Source organism: Cornus florida, unplaced genomic scaffold (genome assembly GCF_030987335.1).
Source record: "Cornus florida cultivar Cherokee Brave unplaced genomic scaffold, ASM3098733v1 CherokeeBrave_3.0.0_Hap2_Chr08, whole genome shotgun sequence".
Classification (NCBI taxonomy): Eukaryota; Viridiplantae; Streptophyta; class Magnoliopsida; order Cornales; family Cornaceae; genus Cornus; species Cornus florida.
Window position 1 is genome coordinate 52,746,045 of NW_026775578.1, and position 23,490 is coordinate 52,769,534.

A 23,490-nucleotide genomic window follows, 5' to 3' on the forward strand; every position below is an offset into this window, starting at 1 on the left:
TTAAACTGAATGTATATTGTGTAATAGTGAGATATAGGTGATGCTGTAACGTATAAATATATTAAAATTTGATTGAAAATAAAAACAAAACAAGAAGAAAAACTTTAAATACTCCGTAACATAATAAGTAGGGCCAAACAAACATTGGACCCACCATTGTCTTGCGGGGCTTTGTTGCTTATCCCCTCAAGTCTCTCCACCACAGTGGCAAAATGACAATTGGGCCCACCACTCGAACGGTTAAAAAAATAATAAATTTCATTAAAAACATGCCTGAAAACCACTAGGAGTAGTATTTATTCATTTCAATGTCCATATTCACCGTCCCTTCACTAGCTGTGGCAGCTGTGAGCCACTCTCAGAGAGATTTTGCTTCACAAGTCAAAACCCTTCTGTTTCTTCACGAGAACTTTCTGTTCTTTCATCAACAACACAGTTCCTTTTGCTCTACCGACACTGCCACTCAATCCTAATCTTCATACAATTTCAAACAACCCATTAATTTCCACATAATATATATATATATATATGTACATATATGTATAGAGAGAAGCAAATCCTTCACTTTCTCTCTCTAGCTTTCCCCATCTCCTTCAATTCTCCTCATCCCTTCTTTTAATTTTGCATATTGGGTTCTTCTGCAAATACCCATCTCCAAAATGCTCCACTTTCTCTCTCTAGCACTCTCTATCTTCCAGTTTTCATCTCTTTGTATGTCAAAATCCATTTTTTGAGTTCATTTTCTGAGTGTCTTTAAGTTCTCCGTCAATGGATGCTAGAATTGTTCACTTTCTCTCTCTAATTTTCTCTCTCATCCACTTTTCACACCTTCATCTCTCAATGGCTTTCACGCCACGAGACAATTTCCTCATCGACTGTGGATCAAACACAAACATAACCGTCGACAACAGAGTCTTCATCGGCGATTTGACGACACCCGGTTCGGCTTATCTCTCTACAGGTAAGTCCATCTCTGTAACAAGCACAAACCCATCTTCAAATTCAACTCGAATTTACCACACTGCTAGGGTTTTCGCGGCTGCTTCGAGCTATGGATTCAGCATAAAGAAATTTGGGACCCACTTGGTACGTCTCCATTTCTCTCCATTCACTGCTCAGAATTACAATCTCAGTAATGCTAAATTTAGCGTTTCGGCTAATGGGTTTTCGCTTTTAAACAATTTTGGTATTCAATACACTGTTGTTAAAGAGTTCATGTTGATGGTGGATGTGGTAAATTTTGAAATAATGTTTGTGCCTACAAATGATTCGGGTTTTGCATTTGTTAATGCAATTGAGGTGTTCTTAGCTCCTGATGATCTCATTGTTGATAATGGGGCTAAATTTATTTGTCCTAATGGCATTGAAGAGTTTAAGAACCTTTCATCACAAATTTTAGAAACTGTTCATAGGATCAATGTTGGAGGTCCAAAATTGACCCCTTTTAATGACACTCTTTGGAGGACTTGGGTTCCTGATGAAAATTTCTTAGTTCTGAAACCTGCTGCAAAAATTGCGAGAACCACGAATCCACCAAAGTATCTAAATGGGGGTGCGAGCAGAGAGGTTGCTCCCGATAATGTTTATATGACTGCACAGCAGTTGAATAGGGATAACTTGACATTAGATTCAATATTCAATATAACATGGAATTTTCCGGTTGATGGGGGGTTTGCTCGGCACTTTGTCCGGTTGCATTTCTGTGACTTTGTTAGTCCTTCGCTTAATCAGCTATACTTCAACGTGTATATCAACGGGCTCATGGCTTACAAAGATCTTGACCTGTCTACCCTTACAGTCCATTCGCTTGCATCTCCTTACTACATTGATTTTGTTGCGGATTCTGATCATTCAGGAGTTGTGCGGATAAGTGTTGGCCCTTCTGATTTGAGTAGTCCTTCAAAAAAGAATGCTATTTTAAATGGGGTAGAGATCATGAAGATGGTGAATTTTGTGGGTATAGGTACAGGGTCAAAGAAGATTAGTAGTTGGTTTTTGGTGGGTTTGATTCTTGGAGGCGTTGCTGCTTTGTGTTTGGCAATACTTTCAGTTTTGGTTCTACTGAGATGCAGGAGGAAGAAACCGAAACCTGCAGAAAGTATGGGTTGGACACCCTTACGTGTATATGCAGGCAGTTCACTTAGTAGACACTCTGAAGGGACTGTGATTGCATCCCCTGGCCCGAATGGGTATCTCAGCTTGAGGATCCCTTTTGCTGATGTACAAGTGGCAACAAACAATTTTGACAAGAATCTGATTATTGGTTCTGGTGGATTTGGCATGGTTTACAAAGGGGTTCTTCAGAACAACATGAAGGTTGCTGTGAAGCGAGGTGTACCAGGATCCAGGCAGGGCCTACCCGAATTCCAGACTGAAATAACAGTTCTGTCAAAAATTCGCCACCGTCACCTTGTTTCACTTGTTGGGTATTGTGAAGAACAGTCAGAAATGATACTTGTTTATGAATATATGGAGAAAGGGCCATTGAAAAGTCATCTATATGGTAAAGGATTACCTCCTTTGTCATGGAAGCAGAGGCTTGAGATATGCATTGGTGCGGCAAGAGGCCTTCACTACCTTCATACGGGTTCAGCACAAGGAATTATCCATCGTGACATTAAATCAACCAATATCTTGCTTGATGAGAATTATGTTGCTAAGGTTGCAGATTTTGGTCTCTCGAGGTCTGGTCCTTGTCTCAATGAGACCCATGTAAGCACAGGTGTAAAAGGTAGTTTTGGGTATCTCGATCCGGAGTATTTCAGGAGGCAGCAGCTTACAGATAAATCAGATGTTTATTCTTTTGGTGTTGTGCTTTTGGAAGTTCTTTGTGCTAGACCTGCTGTTGACCCCAATGTCGCGAGGGAGCAGGTGAATTTGGCTGAATGGGCAATCCAGTGGCAGAAGAAGGGGCTGCTTGAGCAGATCATTGATCCCCATCTCGTGGGTAAGATAAAACCGAGCTCTTTGAAGAAATTTGGAGAAACAGCGGAGAAATGTTTGGCTGATTATGGCGTCGATAGGCCGACTATGGGTGATGTGTTATGGAATTTGGAATATGCACTACAACTGCAGGAGACCGGAAGGCGAAGAGAACCTCATGAAAATGGTGATGTCACTGCACCAGAGCTCCCGGCTCCTAGAGTTGTTCTCAGAGATCCCTCTAGCAACAATGGGATTCAGGAAGATAATGGTGATGGGACTACTGACACAACAACAACAGACCAAGTCTTTTCCCAATTGATGACCAATGAAGGTAGATAGTTCATAGGTTTATACAGTAAAATAAGCAATTCCCACTGTATCTCAACATCAGCTCATTGCTCGAAACTTCTGCGAAACATACTGGAGGTATCAATATAGTTTAGCTTTCTGTTTTTCATTTTTATTTTATGTTTTCATTTTGTTGCTACTAATGTTTCCTTATTATTGTAGTTTTTATATAGAATATTAATGGATCTCTTAGGCTGATATTTTAGTCATTGTAATGTTTACATTACCAAACAAATATAATCATTATTTATTGGAACACCCTGTTTTGCATATATTATCACATGTGCAAATCCGAATTCAGTATCTGATTTTCCCCCTGAAAATGGCATCATTCCTTTAGATTTGATGGAAAGTCCTCATCCTTAACTTTTATCTTTCCTTATGTCGGCTGTGTATTGACTTTGTATCCGTAGGTGATAACCATTGACTTTGATCTTTGATTTTCTTGTGTGTGCGCGCGCGTGTGTAGGGAATATTCGTAATGGTCCTCAATCATTAGTACTTTTATCAACAAAATATTGCTGGCAAGATTATTACAGTTACTGTCGATTATTACTGTTACTGTTAATAATGATCCTCCTAGTTTGGAGCTACATTTGATTCTTGTTATTGTTTTGCCCAGAATGATCCTTGTTTTTGTCTACTAAGACATGATAGAGCATACGAGGCGTTTCCTTTTAAACATGAGATAACTTTCAATGATGCAAGTTTGCATATCATTAAAAAACAAAATGTTCTTTATATTGAAAGCCTTGAAGGGGTATGAAGTTGCTGTTCTATATTTAAACTAGAATAGTATTCAGCCATTAAAATCCAAAATAAAGAAGAAAAAGAGAGAAACAAAATTGTTCTTATATTATTCTAAATTATGCAAAAAATGCTCACTGATATGTAGATTCTCTTTATCGTCTATAATGATAGTCCGTGACCACTAAGATACAACTGATCCTTTTTTCTTCAATGAAAAATCTGCTGACATTTTTTTTGTCTGTGTCAGAGTTTTGTTTACAAATGTTTGAAATATTAGAAGAAAAAGGGTAACCTATGTTGACTCTTCAAAGTAGGTGAAGTATCTTGTCTCGGTCTTGGACACGGGAATGTGAAATGTGTAGGACAATTTTGGTTGGAAATAATTTAATTTTATTATATTATTCCTTCAAAATGAGTGAAATACTTAAATTAGACACGGTCACATAAAGGCATTATTTTACTCTAAAAAATTAAAATAATATGTTAAATAATATGAATATTTAGCAGTGTCAACGTATCCTATTTGAGGTTTTGACACATCCGATTCATGTGTAACATATCTTTACTTGACGCACGTATCTCGGTTGCAGGTAACATATCCATACAGGAACCTGTTATGTAAATCAAACTGCTCCATGTGTAATTTTCATAGGAGTCTTTTGTTACAATGAATGCGACTTTTTTTTTTTTTTCATTGGCAAAAACACGCTCGCACACCCGATCTTATTTTATAATTATTGAGTACCTTTTATTCATTTTAATAACCTCTTGTGGACTTGTAGGTTGAATTGCTATGGAAAACTACTGATGCCATTCATTTTTCAGGGGAATTTCCATTAGCATATGCACTGAAACTCACATTGTATTCACACACATATATGAAAAGCTTGAAGTATTAAAGCAGCAGCAGTACATTTTCCAGAACACTACTAATGTGGACAATGCTAACCCATTCATTTTGGGGGGCCCTTGTGAAGCTGGACCTTAGGGATTTGCTGCTAATAATACACAGATTACACACACTACACACACTACAGGGATTCCACTAAGGAGGAGGTGAGTGAGATGGGAAGAGATGGCCGGCCACCCACTAAAGAGTGTGGGGCCTTTATGTTGTCGACTATCTTGTTTTTTATGGCCTCTCTTTTGATTGGGTTTAATTCTACTTAAACCTCTTGTACTGTCGTTTTGTGGTGCACAATTCTTCTAAATTAGGAGGACTTATTTGTCAAAATTATAGTTCAGTGGACTTCTGCGCCACAAAACGATGCTCATGGGTTAACTGCAATTAAAGTCACAATATAACATAGGAAAAAACATAAAATTAAAAATTGACATTTTTTTTATGTTATGGGCTTAAAATATTTTCATTTTTACCTTCTTGTTTTGTTATTATTATTATTAATGTCTAAGTAAATCCAGATAATAATAAGATAATGGGAACTAATAATCTGTATGTATATTATACTATATAATAAGTAAATATATATATTTATATCATGATTCGGTTTAGTTAGGTTTTGTGGTATATTTTTTGAATCAAGACAAGACCAAATTGTGAAAATGTCGAGCCAAACCGAATGGTCCTGTTTAATGGTCAGTTTAGTCCGATTCAATCGGTTTTTTTGTACACCCTTGCATAAAAGTGAATTTTGTATTTGGTCAAATTAAAAAAAAAAAAAAAAAATTCGGGGCAACAATGGTGAATTTGCTAAACAGAGGTGGTAATTGCAAATTATTTTTAGTCTATTAACAAATTTTTAAGTGTTCATGCATGAATACCCAAAACAAATGAAAAAATATCAAGGAAGAAATTATTGGTACTATGAGTGTCAAGTCATATAATGTGATTTGAACAAACTGTGAGCGAAATATTGACAGTGAAAACCAAAGTGATTCGAATTTGTGAGCCATCTAAATGGCATTTTATGATTGCACAATATCAGGTAATCACCGTTGATCTTTAATTCTATGGATTTTGTTTGTACACTCCTTATATAAAGTAAATTGTGTTTGATCAAGATTCTGTATGTTTTGGATGTAAAATATTTTTTTTATTTTTTATTATTTGATTGTCGTAATATATTTATAAAAAAATATATTAAAATTTAATAATAATAATTTATTCATTAATTTTCAGCAAGTTATTTTACACATTTGGATATATGGAATCTATCCTAACTTTAACCTAAACCTTTACCAAATACTGAAAATATAAAAATAAAAATATTTTAACTAATAAAAAAAAAATCTTTTTCAATAAAAACATTTTATGTGGAACCCAAATTAAAAATAAAAATTAGGGACAAATACCACTACTTTAGATTTGCTAAGAGGTTGAAGATGAAGTTGGGCCAAGAAAAACATTTTATGTGGAACCCAAATTAAAAAAAAAGTTAGGGACAAATACCACTTCGTTAGATTCACTAAGAGGTTGAAGATCAAGTTGGGCCTATTAAATTTGATTTACCCAATCAGATTTTATTTTATTTTTGTCTACATGTTTATTGTTTACAATAATTATTAAGTTGTTCCTGAAACTGGTGACTCAACTTTTGTGTGTGTGTGTGCGTGTGGTGACTCAACTTTTGTGTGTGTGTGTGCGTGTGTGTGAGAGAGAGAGAGAGAATCGCGGTTCATTCTCGCAATCTTCTTCTTCTCCCAAACACCCCTTTTGACTCTTCATCTCCATCACATCTCTCTCCCCAGTAAATTTCAGACTTTCGTCAGCATTTTCATAGGTTTGACTTCTTACAAACAAAATTAACTGTTTTTCCTTGGAAATAAAATATAATTAACTAAAAATATCATCCCAATAGAACATAAAACAATCAATCATCCCATAAACACTTTTTTGCACTTTAAATTAGACAAACAATGGAGCTCGAAAGAACACTCCCATGACACGAGCTCATAAATTTATTAACAAAATTGTTTTATCTTTTACCATCTCAAAACTATTTCAATTTAGTGATTAATAAAAAAATAATTCATGCTCTTGTCATGACACGACTCTCTTTATACCATTAATACTCTTAAAAAACAGTAAGCACCAAAAGTATGTTAAATTCACAATTTAAACAGACATATCAAACCTTTAGACATTTAGAATGCATCATTTCATAAAGTTAGGCTAGTATGATTAAAACATTGAGAATTAAAACTCTCTTTAATTCACACAAAGTAAGAGCGGGAACGATTGCAAGAGTGGGAGCACGAAAACGATAAAATTTAAGCCACGCATAACGTGAGAGCGACACCCATTTGATCCGATAATTCGAATATGAATTGAACCATTCAATTCCATAATCAATGAGTAATTTGAATCCAATAATCCATTAGCTAAGCAATCTAAATATAAATTATGATTAATCCGATTTCATGTATTTTAATACATAATATGTTATAAATATAGTATCTAATTAATGCTATAATATATTATACTTACATATTATTAAAATATTTTTTTATCATGATTGTTTTTTATTTTTCTTCCCTCTCTCTATGTTTTCTCCTTTAATAAAAATTCAAATTCCTAATTTTCTACACTTTTTTTTTTGGTTTATATTTTAATATTTTTTCTCCAACCTTTTTTTTTCCCTAATCATTATGAGTTAATTTTGTTAACGTTTAAATTTTTACTAAAGTTATATCTTCTTTATAAAATTGAATATCTAACTAATAATAAATCAAATATAAATTTAATCATAAATAATTAGTTGAATTGTCCCGTCAATAACACTAAATTTCTTTTAATTTTAAATTTAAAAAAAGAAAATTATTGTATGTGTTATACCGTATAACTAGCGCATCAAAATCGTTTGTGTAATACAAGTGTCCATCTATTAGTATATCTCGTACATTCGGGTACGTGACAATTTGTAATTTTTGAACCGACGTGAATTTGATTAGTTTACCGCCTAGGGTAGATATGGAAGAGCAGTCAATGAGAAGAAGGGCAGTATCGTCATTCCACACTAAAGAAAGGTTCCCTAACTTGTCGGTATTAGCCGTTAAATGATGGCGTGCGCGTCTACGTGGGCCACCTTATCCAACTCAGACCAAATCATCACTCTAACTTGGCATTAAACACAGTTCTAAACTCCCAACTAGTACTTACATTTCCGTAATTTCACTCCAACTCTTTTGACCCTCATTCACAACGCTCCGTTATTTCGATAAGATTTGAAAAAATAGAATCACATCTCAGGTTCGTTTTGGGGCTTCAAAATTCGAAACAAAACCGTATTAGCCGCGAGAGAGAGAGAGAGAGAGAGAGAGAGAATTTAGCAAATCGAGACAACTATCAAATTAGTTTACAGTAGTTTTATACAGTGACAGCCAAAAAGAAGAAGAAAAGTAGAAACTGATGAGAGTTCTCGTTTTTGTAAATCATGATTATGTTGTTTCTTGATTCTTGATTGATTTCCAATTGAATCATTTCTTCTTTAGATATAGAATCATAGATAGATACAGAGTTATATATATATAGAGAGAGAGATAGAGAGAGAGAGAGAGAGGAGTTTAGGGTTTTCGGATCAATTTTTAGAGAGAGGAAGTTGGGGATTTGAAGATGACGGAGGTGGTCCTCCACATATACGATGTGACGAATAGTGGTTCAGATAAGACCAACAACACCATTGTTCAGATCAACAAGATCTTTAAAGACGGTATTGGTCTTGGTGGAATCTTCCACAGCGCCGTTCAGGTCTCTCTCTCTCTCCCTTTCTCTCTCTATATAGATTCTTATCTGTATATAACCATCATCATCTCTACATAGATTCTCATCTGTATTTGTATTTTTTTTTTATTCTGTTTCAATTATGGAATGTAGGAATGGACGCCAGATCTAGGGAATTTGTTCCTGTTATTTGGTGTGCTGATGTTAATATGTTGACTTTGCTCAAACGCTTGTGTAACTGTGTTCTTCTTGTTATTTTTTAGCGAGTAAGATGTGTTTTTCCATGGATGACGTGTAAGAACTTTTAATTTGTGTAATCCATAAATTTGTGTACAATTAATCATTCCATTTATTCTGTATATCATTTGTGTATATATCACACATCCAGGGTTCTATAACATGTAAGAACTCATGAGGAGGACCTATTTCTTAAGTCCATCAGGGAAGACTGGAAGTCACAATTAGTAAGAGTAGGGACCCATTCATGTACTTATAACCATACACCACAATTTTTTGCAGATCCCTTGGATTGGTAAAATATAAACTCACATAGAATTGGAAAGCCATATCATAGGTATGCAATTAAACGAATTTGAGGTGCACCAATTTCAACTGGACCGACTCTGACGATAACTACCAATAATCTATAATTTGAATTTATCACTTAATCCTGTCTACTCTCTTATCTTGTTGACTTTAATGATGGAATATTGCTATCAATTCCAATTTTTTCACAGTCATAGAATATAATGTTTATGCTTGACTACGTAAATTGGGATGCACCAGGTCATTAGTTTAAGTTTTGAAAAGCTAATTTTGTATGAAATGATTCTTTGGATTGGATGTACGATATGTGTTCTTATATAAATTATATACTAAAGAGAGTAGCACCTTAAACTTGTCATTGGTCCAATAAAAATTGTAAGCACCCAATCATGGTTATTCATTAAATTTTAAGCATTGTAGGACTTTACATGATTGAAGTACTTAATTTGGCTATATAATATAGATACTTAGTATGAAATTGCATACAAATATGGTCATTTTCTACTTGTATCTTTATCATCCTACCGTGGGACTCCATTTTGTCTTACAATGGAGTTGCCATGTTTCAATAGAATCTCTTAAATTTGGCAGAAAGTCATCTACCTATTGGTGAAAAACCTTCATGTTTGATATGCCTGAAGTTTTTTTACTGCGAATCTTCAATTGAGACATCTTGCCATAAATAAACATTTCTGAAATTTAGATGGCTTAGATATGGAGTGCTAAAGACCAATAATTAGATTAGTGAGGAGGACTAACACAGTCCATTTAAGGATATGTTATGGGAAGGAAAAATGAAGAGCAAAAGTGTTGGGGATGGTGATGAAAGACATGATTGCTCGTGGTTTAACTAAAATTATGACCCTTAGATACAACATACTGGTGGAAAGATGTAGTCTCATGAGAGACAGTTGGATAGTTTTTGTTTTCTTAATCTCACATATTCTGTATAAACGGTGGATAGAGTGAATATGATACCATTGGCCAGTAGAAATGTTTCATGGGAAACCTTGAGATGCTTAAGGCATTGAGAGTGGGCAAAGAAACAGGGAGTGCTTTGGTACTCTGTGATAGGGCTTCAGTACTTTCTGACGAATGCATAGAGCAGGAATTTGGTTACAGTGTTCGATACTTTGATTTAGGAGTTAAATGTTTTTTGTTTTGTAATCTCTGCAAAATACATAAAAGACCATCACTTCTCATCTCTGAACATTAGTGAGCTCGTCAAAAAACATGTATACTGCGTTCTTCTGTGATCTATTTCTTGTTTTTTGTTGAATCCCTGCAAAGGTAGAAAAGTAGCATGATGATTGATGAGAGAGGGGGTTAAAGTTGGCGAGAGCAAGTCAAAGAAATGCTTTCTTTATGAGTTTCATTGGTTTGGAGGGTGAATGAACACCCTTTTGACAAAAATAAAAATAAAAATAAAAATAATAAATATAAAAGTTAAAACAATTTCTCAATATGATAGCATGGATTGAAAGTCTGAAAACTGGCATGCTTTTTTTTTTTTCCTACATAAACTGGCATGCTTACTATCCAACGCTTGGTTGGCCTGTGAAATTGATTATCCTCTTTGACTGATATAACCTTCATCTTGTTTGTTAACTTTCCCAACTCAAATAAATGTTGTCTTGCCTCAACTATTTGGATTGACTAGTTGATAATTTTTATTTATATAAACTTTTCCTCTCTCATTCTTCCCAAGTATACACATTATCTTAGTTTCTCTAATTCAACTTTCTGGTTCTCCCTCTTTTTACCTTTTATTTATTTATTTTCGTTTAATTGTAGCTCTCACTAATTGTAGATTTAATAGCCACTTACCCATTATACTTGTATATCGTTTAAAACAAAAAGAAAACATGAAATTACAAGTTGTTACCTGGTAAGTATCGAGGTACAGAAAGTGTTGTTATCATCAACATATCAGGGTTTCAGGAACATAAATGTAAAATTGTAATGTTTATAATGCAGGCAGAATGGAACCCTTTAACACATCTCTTATGAACACTGTGGACAACACTTCTATTTAACATCGCAATTTCTCGTCTGAATGATACCACTGTTCGAACCTAAGATCTGTTGAATTTTTAAACATTGCTACCAACAGGCTAGGGAACCAAGTGGTTAACATCGCAATTTATTTTGTGACATGAAAAATTACTGCAAATGGCCCATGTAGTGATTGTCGTCGTCACAACTCTTGCTTCCATCACAATCGAATGGGTTGGCAACGTTAATTATTTTCTTCTATTCTTTTATACTGCAGGCCATTTACCATTATATCTAGTTTCCTAAGGTATATTCTTGTTACTTCATCTAGAGTCATTATTGATCTGTCTCTTTGTCTCTGCTTTCTATTTTAATTAATTCTCCTTTTCTTATTGATCCATTTATCGGACTCCTCTGTATATATTTGTATCATCTTAACGAAATCATTTCAGTAACATGTATACATTGTTCTCGAAATGAGAATTTTTCTGTGGATACTTAGTTATATTGGATAATAAAATTGGGGAAGGTACATTTTTTATATGTACTATAGTTTAAATGCTATATGGTTTTCTTATTTATTTTCCAATATTTTAATTAATTAATTTATTTTAGGTTATATTCTTATATAATATATTTCATCAAATTCAGGTTATATCGTTTTTTCCTATCCAAAATTGCATTCGATACATAGTATGGAGATGCAATCCATGATCATGAGTGGCCCTTTAGATTTTCACAAAACCTCAGTGAAACATGTATAATCGTTTCATTCATCCACTGTCCACAATGCTTGCATGTATGTATTTCCCCATTTCTAGATATGACCTTATGTTACTGTTGGTAATATGTGGATTTATAAATTTGTGTTGAATTGAAGTGCATCTAGAGATTTTATGCCTCCTTTTAATTAGATGATAAATGCATTCTGTGATAGGTTTATGGAGACGAAGAATGGTCATTTGGCTTCTGTGATCAAGGCACTGGAGTATTTAGTTGCCCTTCTGGAAAGAATCCAATGTATACATATCGTGAATGCATCATCCTTGGAAGAACAAACTGCTCGATATTCAAGGTCAATCAGATCCTGAGAGAACTTAGTAGAGAGTGGCCTGGTAACTCATACGACTTACTATCCAAAAACTGCAATCACTTCTGTGATGAACTCTGTGAAAGTCTTGGTGTGCCTAAACTTCCTGGTAATTTACTTTCTCCTCTCTGTCTTTCAATGTTCGTGAAACTTTCATTCAAATATTGAGTAGTGCATTCCTTGAATATTTTTTTTGTGCTTATGGGCCCATCCATAAATATGATTTACATCTACTGGTCCTTGTACGTGTGAGGAGCGGTGTTGTTTCTTGGTGCAAGCACAACTGTCCAATAGACAACTTATGGAGTTAACCTGCTTTGAGACATGCAATACAAATTTCAAATGGATGTGGGGCAGACATCCTCCTTTCTTAAGCGACCTGGAATATAATGTGCATGTTTTTATGTTTTCTTTCTTTTGTCTTCTTTTTTCATCTATGGAAGACACGCCATTCTTGAGGCCTGGAATATACCCAGTAATCCTCAGTTGCTTGACTGAATTCACTTGATACTGCCTACTCGGATTTCGATAATTTTTCTCCTAATAATAATATATCAGACCTATCTGCAAGATGAAGTAGAAATAGATATCTGGTGTTTCATCTATGACTTGTTATTTACATTTTTTATTTCTTTTTTGTAAATGTACTTGTATTTTTATGAATTTTTTTTTTTTCCTTTTTTTTTTTTTTTTCAAAAAGAAATCATAAACGAGTAAAATTGTTTACTATGTAATTATTGATCGTTTATATGTTTTCAGCATATGCAATATTGAAAACTGTTCTAATCAATATATAAGTTAGCTTATTTGTAATTATATTAGTTATCACTCTAATTAACTCGTTTATTTATAGTTAATTCATGAACTGCAGCTTTTGTCCTGTGTTCTTTTACCTCTGAGAAAAGAAATTTGGTGTAAAGAGAATATTTCTGGTGGTTGCAATTCACTATGTAGAGCATGTTCTTATAGTTACTGTAACAGGTTGGGTTAACCGCTTTGCCCATGCTGGTGATGCTGCGGTCGAGATAGCAGGAAATACAGCATACAGGGTGAGATGCTTATTCTTTTTTTTAATGTAGCTCCATCTGTGCCTACACTTGTAGTTGCCAAAAGTCAGGTAGTGTCCTGAAAACAAGATTCAATGCCTGTTCTTAGGAAATAATAAAAAGAAAAGAAAAACACGCGCGCGCGCACACACACACATTACTGCTACATGGACACAGTTTGAAATTGTCTACAAGCTGTGTAGGTTGCAGCCAAGATTTTGGTCATGCAGTACTTGACAATTTGTGGATATTTCAACAGCTGTGCATTTTATATTTTGTTGCATTTCCCAACATGCAGTTCTCTGTTCTGATTGATTTTCTGGGTTGCTGCAGCTGAGACAAGCTAAAACAGAGATTGTATCAGCCAGCAAAGTGGCATATCGGTTTCTCGCAAGTGTTACTTCCAGCTCCACTATTGCTTCCAAGTCTCCAGCCAATTCAAATAGAGGTTCCCCTAGATTCCAAGGTACTTGGTTTAAAAACCTCGTTTCTGCTGGTCCCAAACCCTCTGGTAGTTCAGAACTGGAAACCCAGGAGGATGACAAGCCTCAGCAGCAACAGCGACAAGATGCAGAAGCACCCCTGCACCAGAATATACGGCATGATACTTGAGGAAGTATTCCCCTGGCGTACGATTGCCGTGTGTACTATTTTAGAACCTTTTAAACCAATTGATTATTTGTTAATTGTGAATTAGTGTAAAATGTTTACAGACTTTGTTCAACTGTGGAATTTCTTCATTGGAAAAATTGTGCATCTTAAAAGTGTTTTTTTCTCCTCTCGTCTCAACATGACTGACATGATCAAAAGACCATCCACTTTCTGGAAGCTCTAATATGGAATTTTGGACAGGTTTAGTTTATTAAGTGAACATGTTGGTCACTGCGGCTAGAATTGGAAACTCTGCTGGTTATTGTGGTTTTTTCAAGTGTGGTCAGATTCATATCCCTAACATTGAGGATACCTTTATATACATGCACGCATATATATTGTATGTTTGAATGTTTATACCTACCATTTTAAGTCTTTAACATACACTAACCATTCATTGGTCTAGTTTCAGCCTCTAAAAAAGGAAAAAGTTACCCAAACCAGTTTTTGTGTTTATTGACAGTTTTAGATAAGCAAAACTTAAGTTGGATCATGAGGTGCTGACCTCAAAAGTTTGTGAGCGGTAGTGAAGGGTGCCAGGTCTTGAATATTTAAAAAGCGGTATAACCTCTCCTTTCTCAAACGAAAGAAAGTTCGTGTACATGCATTACTTGTCCTACGATTCATGCAGGGTGTGGCAGTGCCGTAAGCATCCTGATACCTGCTATGTCAAATTTAAGGAATTTAGATCAAGCATGAATGTTTTAACTGTGAATCCAATGTGACTACCCAATGTTAAGTATAGGGTTGGTTACTTACAATCTTATGATGATTATTCGATTAAGTAATCTAGCAAAGTAGGTTGTGAAAATTGCTTGGTCGTCGAGACTTTGACTCAACTTATTCTGTATATTTTATTCTAGAAAAGGCCTCTTCCAGTGAACCAGCCTAAAGGATTTAAACAGTTGCTAATCTATTGCTAAAAACTACTACGGGGTCTTTTGGGATCGCCCTGCCACCAACCGACTTTGTTTTCAGAACACTAGGGTTGGACTTTGTCCTCAGAAAGCTACATTGAACCACCTTTCTAATTTTCTACTAGAAAGTAGGTGTTGGGCTCTCGGGTTCAAAGAAGAATTTCAGATTGAACAATCTCAGCCTGGACACTACATTTCAAGGCAAGAATTTCAGATTGAACAATCTCAGCCTTGACACTACATTAAAGGTTTACTCACGAATCAAGTAGGTAATCTCTCACAGTTGACACTTTCATCGGTGTCTGCTCAAAAAAACCACGTAGAATGCAATATGAACATCAGTTTACCCTACATACAAGGAGTTATATATCTGAGTTACTCTTGAGACGAGCAAGGCAGGATATTACACTAATATTAAGTGAAACAATGTAAACGCTGTATGGAGAAGACAACCCCAATTACTACTTTCCCCATATGTTTCAGATTCACTCAAAGAACGAAAGAAAAACTCAGAACAACTGACAGCTAGTGCAAAGAAAATGGAGTTCAGTTGATATTCATAACATGTCCAGCTATTTTGGGGCAACAATAACTCATATCTGTTTCACAGACGTTCAGACTCCTAAGTCCTAGCTCATCATGAAAAGTACAGACTGCTTTAGATTTTGATAAATAATCATCTCAATAATTGAAATGGTGTTGGAAAAAGAATTTCGACCCATGTGAACTTGTTTAGGATGCTTTGTGAAACTAGTCCAAGGAACAAAGTAAAATAATCAAAACTGATTTCGTAAATCTTTATGCATACCAGTTATCACTTCAATAGGGGATAAAATCGACTATGAAATATACAAGAACCACAAGACTTCCAAGTTATACTGATGATGCCATGAAATGGACCTTTTGATCAGATATTCATTGAAATCACTCAGCATATAGAACAGGATATAGTCTATTGTGTCTCATTGTTGTAAGAACCATTCCACAAGAAGATATCAAGCTTTTAGAAGGTGGCCAAACAAACGAGCTTGAAAGCATCTCATCAGAACAATATTAAATTTGGTACAAGCATGATTTTCAATAGATAAGAAGGGCAAATGCAGGGAAAATATATACAGCACATTATTCAGAACCATGACCAAGGCAAAGACACCGAAGTGACCACAACATATATCAGAGTTTACCTTACCCTCTTAACATTCTGTTGAAGGTCAATGTGTCTACATGTGAATCTTCAGCGATTTGGAGTGAGGCAACAGCCTGTGCTGCAATAAGACCCACAGAGACCTCTGTAGCATCCCAACCTCCCTTATCAAAATATGAAGTGTGGAGATCACTCTCAAAAGGAATAGATGAGATTGACCAATCATTATTATCCAAATCATTCCACTTGCAACCGTATCCATGAGCATTAGAAATCCACCTAAGTCCTTCAAGTGAATGTTCTGAGAGGTCTTGATGAGGAAGGGCTAATGTAGTTTCGCCCATAAAGAGGTCAATATTACCAGCACAATCCCAAGGGTTGAACCCTTCATCCTTTTTCAGCATTATCTTACAAGAATCGTCCGAGTCTTCACCTAGTAGGACATGCAGGGCAACTGCTTCAGCAATCGCAGCGCCCTCCTCATCAAGCCTCTGCTGTTCTTCTTTCTTTTTTTGCTTCTTCTTCTCTAGCTCCGAAATGATGGCTGCCGAAGTAGCCAGGGCTTTCTCCAAGCGGCGCTTTTTCTTCTCAGCTTGCTTGATACGATCCAACTCATCCTTCACCTGCTTCTTCTTCACTTTTCTAACACCAGATGGCACTTTAGTACATTCCATGTTATCGAATAACACAAAAAACCCTTCTAAATACGCAATACTGTTTCTGAACTTTTCTTCAAGAAAATTTCTCTAAGACGTATACATTATCTCTATCACTGTTTCTTTTATTATTTGCTTCTCTTAATTTAACACTATAAGTTCTAATTAGTTCCCAACTTGGGAACTAATGTAATGTAAAAATACAAGCAGCTACTCCTACACCCACTCGGGTCTGAAGGAATACCTCATCTTACGAACAATACAATCCCAAACAGAAACAACAGGAGATAGAAGAAGAGAAAATTGATAAGCACTCACAGATAAATCCCTTGGTACCATTCTTCCTAATTTTCCACACCCCTTGCATTTACCCATCTCTAGTACACCAATGGAACAAACAAGCTATTGAAGTTGACAAACAATATTATGTTTTATCCTGGTCAGACAACTCATATGGCCTTCCCTCCTGCAGCAAAATGGGGAAAAAGTCACATCTAATCTGTGAAAAATGGCAGAAAATGAAGACTGATTACAACACACAATACTACACATGTGCAAAATAAAAATCAATATAATCACAATTAAGCTTTACTCCCTCTCACATGCACATCATAGTTCACATCCCACAAGTAAAGAATCATTGGATGAGAACTACCTGAAGCAGTAATGGGATCACTAAAATCCTATAGTCAACCTAATTACACATCAGATCATAAAGCACAAAAATCTAAAAAAAACTTTCAATAGATCTATATTTATAAAAAGTTTACAACTCCAACCAATCGTCGGCGACTCAAAAAAATTCTTGATAAAATACATATTGCATCAAAAACCCAAATGGCCATGCAATGAGCAAAATTACACCCCAATTTTGCATTTTCTCTATTTTTCATAGCTTGAGCTCCAGAATCCAACTAAATAAGGAACTCATCAGTGTCTTGTTCAATAATTAGACTAAACAGAGTATAATTTCAACAGATTTTCAGCAAACAGATAGAGGGCAATCAAAACCCTAAATTGCCATTGAAACTCGGTCAATCCAAATCCCTAAATCATCTAAATTACAAAAAATTCACCCATTAGATCTTTTTATCTTTATTTTTTTTTATTTTATCAAATTGTGTCACAAACCCCAATTCAAATCGTATTCCTATAATTCTTATCAAATGATCCACATAACCCAGATACAGAAACATCATATTATGATACAATTAATCACTCCTAATAGCAAACATCACCAGATCGAAACACACATTCAGATAAACTGCACGAAATCCAACAACAAAACAAAATTTACTAAATTAAGAACAGAGAATGTAAATGATCTGAACCTGATAAAAATGAAGGAAGGAAAGGAAGAAGTCCCCAAGCTTTCACTGTTGTGACGTAACGTAGAGAGAGAGAGAGAGAGAGAGAGAGAGAGAGAGAGAATTAGGGCTTTGTGTTATGGATTGTTGGTGTTTGGATCTGAAAGAAGACTCGGATTTTTAACTGATCACATGAGATTGACGGTGAGAAGTAATGGGATGGGGATGAGTAGGGGATAGTGACACGTGGCAGTTGATCGTTTTGTGGATCGGAAATTAATCTAGAATCTCTGACTTTTTTTATTGCCACATAGACTACGATCTTCACTTGTTGTGTGAAGACACTTGGCGGTTGACAAGGATAGGCTATACAAACTAGGTCCCAAATGGTAGGAGATAGTTGGATTAATCACTCCGGAAAAAGAATGATTTTTTAATGGGTAATTCCTACCTCTCAAATGGAGATTAGAGGTTTAAGTCTTACAAGAAATATGTGTGTGTGAGTATCAATTAGGAAAAAAAAAAAAATCTTTACCACACGCATGGTTAAACATATAGGAGTAAAAGAATATCTCCACACAATCAAAACATCTCATCTTTTCAACGGATCAAAATATTTGGTGGGAGAATTCAATAAGCGTTATTTCCGTAGCCTAATGAGTTGCTTCTCATTGTTTACATTTCTAAACTATCCTCATTATAGGAACTCTACCCTTTAAAAAACTTAAGATGATCGATTGCAAGGTTCTTGTGAAGAAAATTACCCGTAGAATCAATCATTGAAAAAGTTGAGCTCTTTCTTAGGGTGCAATTGATACAATATGCTTCATCACCTATTGGTTTAGTGCAACAGGTAGGGCACTTGCTCTCAACTCAAAAGTTTAAGTCATTGGATTAATGCTGCATACCCACTCATGCCCTTGTTGAGATTTTATCCCTTATAGTACAGTTGTAGGATTCACGTATTTACTCCTTGATTTAGGGCTAATTGGTAGGTAATTAGTTACCTATTTTAGCTAATCCTATTCTATAAATTGGATGTAATACTCATTAATGAATGATAATATAGAGTTTTTAATACTCTGAATCTGAAGATGGAGCCATCCTTGAACCTTTGAATCTTTTTGAATTTATTTTTATTTTATTCATTGACCCATACACATACAACAGACCCATACATATACCCATCGCAAGCCGTAGCCGAACAAGCTGCAGTGGCATCACAAGCTGTAGCCATCACAAGCCGCTGCCAGCGATCTGCCATCGCCGGATTTGAATCTGCCGTGAACCGCTGCACCGCTGCTTGTCGGTGACTCTTCAAACGGCAACAAACCGCTGCACCTCGACTGCCAAATCGCCGGATCTTCTCCATCATCGCCGTCGTGTCGCCAGATTAAGCCACTCTTTGCCACTGCCTCTCCGGATCGTGTCGTGGTTCTCTACCGCTGCCTCACATCCAATTTTGTTTTTATTTTATCTTTGTCTCTGTTGCTTAACAGAGACTAGGTTGAATATTGTTTGTTTTATCTATATATATATATATATATATATATATATATATTATTCAAAAAAAATAAAATAAATAAAACCCTCTGTTTGGCCACAAGTGTAATACCATTCCAGTTCTGGATTAGTTCAAAACTAAACCAGTTTTGTAACCTCATTTGAAAACTGGTTCTGTGATAAACCAGTTCCACAAAAAAAAAAAAAAAATAAATAAAAAAAAAAAATAAAAAAAAAAATGAGTGAAAAAAATATTGAATCATCTGGAGCAGACAAGTCTACCTACAAATACACTCATTGCAACCAAACTGGTCATACCAAAAGTCGCTGTTTCAAACTTGTGGGATATCTGGAATGGTGGGATCATCACCGTTGGAAGAAGAATTTAACAAAAACCTTCACTGCAGCAGTTGTTAAGACAACAAATATTGGTGGTAAGAATTTCAATATTTTTACACATGTTGCTAATAGTACATGGATAATTGATTCTAGTGCCACAGATTATATGACATTTGATTCTAGACAGGTATCACCTCTTACACACAAATTTGTTTCTACTGCTAATGGGACTTCGACCCCAGTTATTAGGGAAGGATCTTTGACACTCACTGATAATCTGCATTTAGATTCTGTTTTAGTTGTTCTATCTTTAGATTCTAATCTTTTGTCAGTTTCCCAAATAACTACAGTTTTATCTTGTGTTGCCTGATTTTTGTGTATTTAAGGACATCCAAACAAAGCAGACGATTGGTTATGGTATTAGGAGAGGGAAACTGTATTACTTGGATTTGATGTCCAAAAGTTCAGACAAGCTGCGACAAGCATTGACAGTGGATAGTTATGAGGGGGACAGAAAAAAATCTGAAATCTGGCTATGTCATCGACGTCTGGGACATGCTTCCTTTGGTTATCTGAAAAAATTATTTCCGAATTTGTTTGCAAAATGTGATGTTTCTAGTTTCCGCTGTGATGGTTGTGAACTAGCAAAAAGCCACCGCGTTTCATATCCATTATGTTTGCATAAAAGTCTACTTCCTTTTATGCTTATACATTCTGATGTTTGGGGTCCGTCCAAAGTCACTACTTTAGGTGGATCTCGTTGGTTTGTTACTTTTATTGATGACTGTACCAAGATGACCTGGTTGTGCTTGATGAAGTCCAAAGGTGAAGTAAACTTATTATTTCAGAAGTTTCATAAAATGGTTGAAACTTAATACAATGCACATGTTCAGGTTCTCCGTAGTGACAATGGTGGATAATATCAGAGTTTTTCCCTTCAGCAGTATTTGGAAGCACGTGGAACTATTCATCAAACCACTTGTTCCAATACACCCGAGGAGAATGGGGTTGCAGAGCAAAAAAACCAACACTTGTTGGAGGTTGTTCGTGTTTCATTGATAGAAGCACATATGCCATTATCGTATTGGGGAGAATCACTTACCTCTGCAGCATATCTCATTAATCGAGTACCTTCTAACTCTATTGCCTTCCGAACACCATTGCAGGCTCTCACTGACGCAGTTGTTGCCCCAACCGTCCCAAATCTACCTCCTCATGTCTTTGGTTGTGTAGCATTTGTACACCTTCATAAGCATCAACACAACAAGCTAACTCCTCGAGCATTGCGATGCGTTTTTGTAGGATATGCTATTCATCAAAAGGGGTATCGCTGTTATTACCCTCCTATTTAACGAATGTTTATCACAATGGATGTTGTCTTCCATGAAGACTCGATGTATTTTTCCTCTGTGTTTGAACTTCAGGGGGGAGTACCAGAACGAAATTCAGATTCTAGATTATGATTATCACATTTTTGAGGACGACGATTCTAATGTTAATGACTCACAAGTTGGACTAAACAATCGGGAATTAGGCGAATTGGATTCGAGTGGTATAAGTTTGGATCAAAGTGGTGATGAACGCCCAAAAATGGATAGTATGGCGCCAACCCCATCGTCGTCCCAGTTCGAGTCATTTGCAACTGATATATCAAACCAATCGCCTGTTGAGGATGTTCCTGATTTAGTGTTTGAGCCACTCAGAAAACAATTACCACCGCGTTACACTAGAGGTATTCCTAAACCCACATATGAACTCGAACTTTCTAGTAAAGTTAAGTATTCCATGAGCAATTATGTGTCGAACCATCATTTGTCAGAATCAAATTTGTCATTTGTAAATCAATTATCTACTATATCTATTCCTAACAGTGTGCAGGAAGCCTTAGTTGACTCTAGGTGGAAAGCAGCTATGAACGAGGAGATGAAATCCTTGCAGAAAAATGAAACTTGGGAACTTATTGATCCTCCACCAGGAAAGAAACCAGTTGGATGTCGATGGATTTACACTGTGAAGTATAAAGCAGATGGCACAGTTGAACGCTTTAAAGCAAGATTGGTGGCAAAAGGTTACACCCAAACCTATGAAATCAATTACACAGAGATGTTCGCACCTGTAGCAAAAATAAACACAGTTCGTGTCTTGTTGTCTTTAGTTGCGAGCTTGGATTGGCCATTACAACAATTCAATGTGAAGAATGCCTTTCTACATGGTGAATTATCTGAGGAAGTCTACATGGATCTCCCACCAGGATGCATGATACTCGAAAAGTATAGTCGGAAGGTCTGCAGGTTCAAGAAAACATTATATGGGTTGAAACAATCTCCAAGAGCATGGTTTGAAAGATTCACAAAGTCTATGATAGCCTTTGGCTACCGTTAGAGCAATTCAGACCACACGTTATTTCTGAAGAAATAACAGGGTAAGATCACTGTACTCATTGTATATGTAGATGCCGTGGTGGTTACAAGGATTGATCCTGAAGAAATGAAAGCTCTCAAGAAGTACTTGTCCAGAGAATTCGAAATGAAAGATCTAGGTCTTTTGAGATATTTTCTTGGGATTGAAGTATCTCGATCTAATAAAGGAATCTTTCTATCTCAAAGAAAATATGCCTTAGATCTATTAAAAGAGACTGGCATGACAGCATGTCAACCAGTTGAGACACCAGTGGAAGAAGGACTGAAGTTATGTGTTGAGTCCAACCAAGTACTTGCTAATAAAGGAAGATACCAAAAACTTGTAGGGAGATTGATGTACTTAGCACACACGAGACTAGATCTGGCTTATGCATTGAGCATTGTTAGCCAGTTTATACATGATCTTGGAGAACAACATATGAATGTAGTTATGCGCATTTTGAGGTATTTGAAATCTGCTCCTGGAAAAGGAATTTTGTTCACTAAAAATGCTGGTTATTAAAACATAGCTGCATATACTGATGCTGACTGGGATGAAGCTATAGATGATAGGCGATCTACTTCTGGTTACTTTACTTTTGTAGGAGGTAATCTTGTTACATGGAGAAGCAAGAAACAAAATGTTGTTGCTCGTTCGAGTGCAGAAGCTAAATTCAGAGGTATGGCGCTTGCACTTTGTGAAACATTGTGGTTAAGATTTCTATTGCGGGATTTGGATTATCTACCTGGGCAACCTATTCGACTATATTGTGATAATGAAGCAGCATGTGATATTGCCCATAATTCAGTTCAACATGATCGTACGAAATATGTTGAAATAGACATATTTTTCATTAAGCAGAAGTTGGATGGGAAAATTGTGGAGTTGCCTAAGATTCGATCCGAGGATCAACTAGCCGACATTCTCACCAAAGCAGTCTCAAATCAAGTGTTTTCAAAAATTTTAGACAAGTTGGGCATGTGTGACATCTATGCACCAACTTGAGTGGGAGTGTTGAGATCTTATCTCTTATAATACAGCTGTAGGATTGAATTATTTATTTCTTGATTTAGGGCTAATTGGTAGGTAATTAGTTACCTATTTTAGCTAATCCTATTCTATAAATTGGATGTAATACTCATCAATGAATGATAATATAGAGTTTTTAATTATTTGAATCTGAAGAACCCTT

At 35.8% G+C, this 23,490-nt stretch overlaps 3 protein-coding genes across 4 annotated transcripts; 2 read left to right on the forward strand and 1 right to left on the reverse strand.

Moving 5' to 3' along the window:
- Positions 1 to 310: 310 nt before the first annotated feature.
- On the forward strand, positions 311 to 3,529 carry LOC132271727 (probable receptor-like protein kinase At5g24010). Its single transcript, XM_059773194.1, has one exon. The coding sequence runs from the start codon at positions 769 to 771 to the stop codon at positions 3,262 to 3,264; it is 2,496 nt and encodes an 831-aa protein (XP_059629177.1). The 5' UTR covers positions 311 to 768; the 3' UTR covers positions 3,265 to 3,529.
- A 4,618-nt stretch (positions 3,530 to 8,147) lies between these two features.
- Positions 8,148 to 14,158, forward strand: LOC132271728 (deSI-like protein At4g17486). The gene is made up of 4 exons (XM_059773195.1): positions 8,148 to 8,731; positions 12,183 to 12,444; positions 13,317 to 13,384; positions 13,715 to 14,158. Exons 1-4 carry the CDS (start codon positions 8,597 to 8,599, stop codon positions 13,991 to 13,993), a joined length of 744 nt encoding a protein of 247 aa, XP_059629178.1. The 5' UTR covers positions 8,148 to 8,596; the 3' UTR covers positions 13,994 to 14,158.
- Positions 14,159 to 15,960: 1,802 nt separating this feature from the next.
- LOC132271730 (uncharacterized) lies at positions 15,961 to 18,244 on the reverse strand. Of its 2 annotated transcripts, none has more exons than XM_059773196.1 (2): positions 18,081 to 18,244; positions 15,961 to 17,215 (listed from the first exon to the last, which is right to left on the reverse strand). In XM_059773196.1, the coding sequence occupies exon 2, from the start codon at positions 16,765 to 16,767 to the stop codon at positions 16,135 to 16,137; it is 633 nt and encodes a 210-aa protein (XP_059629179.1). In that variant the 5' UTR covers positions 16,768 to 17,215; positions 18,081 to 18,244; the 3' UTR covers positions 15,961 to 16,134. The 2 variants fall into 2 exon arrangements, with proteins under 2 accessions (XP_059629179.1, XP_059629180.1); XM_059773197.1 differs by having other exon boundaries at positions 15,961 to 17,248.
- Positions 18,245 to 23,490: the final 5,246 nt, after the last annotated feature.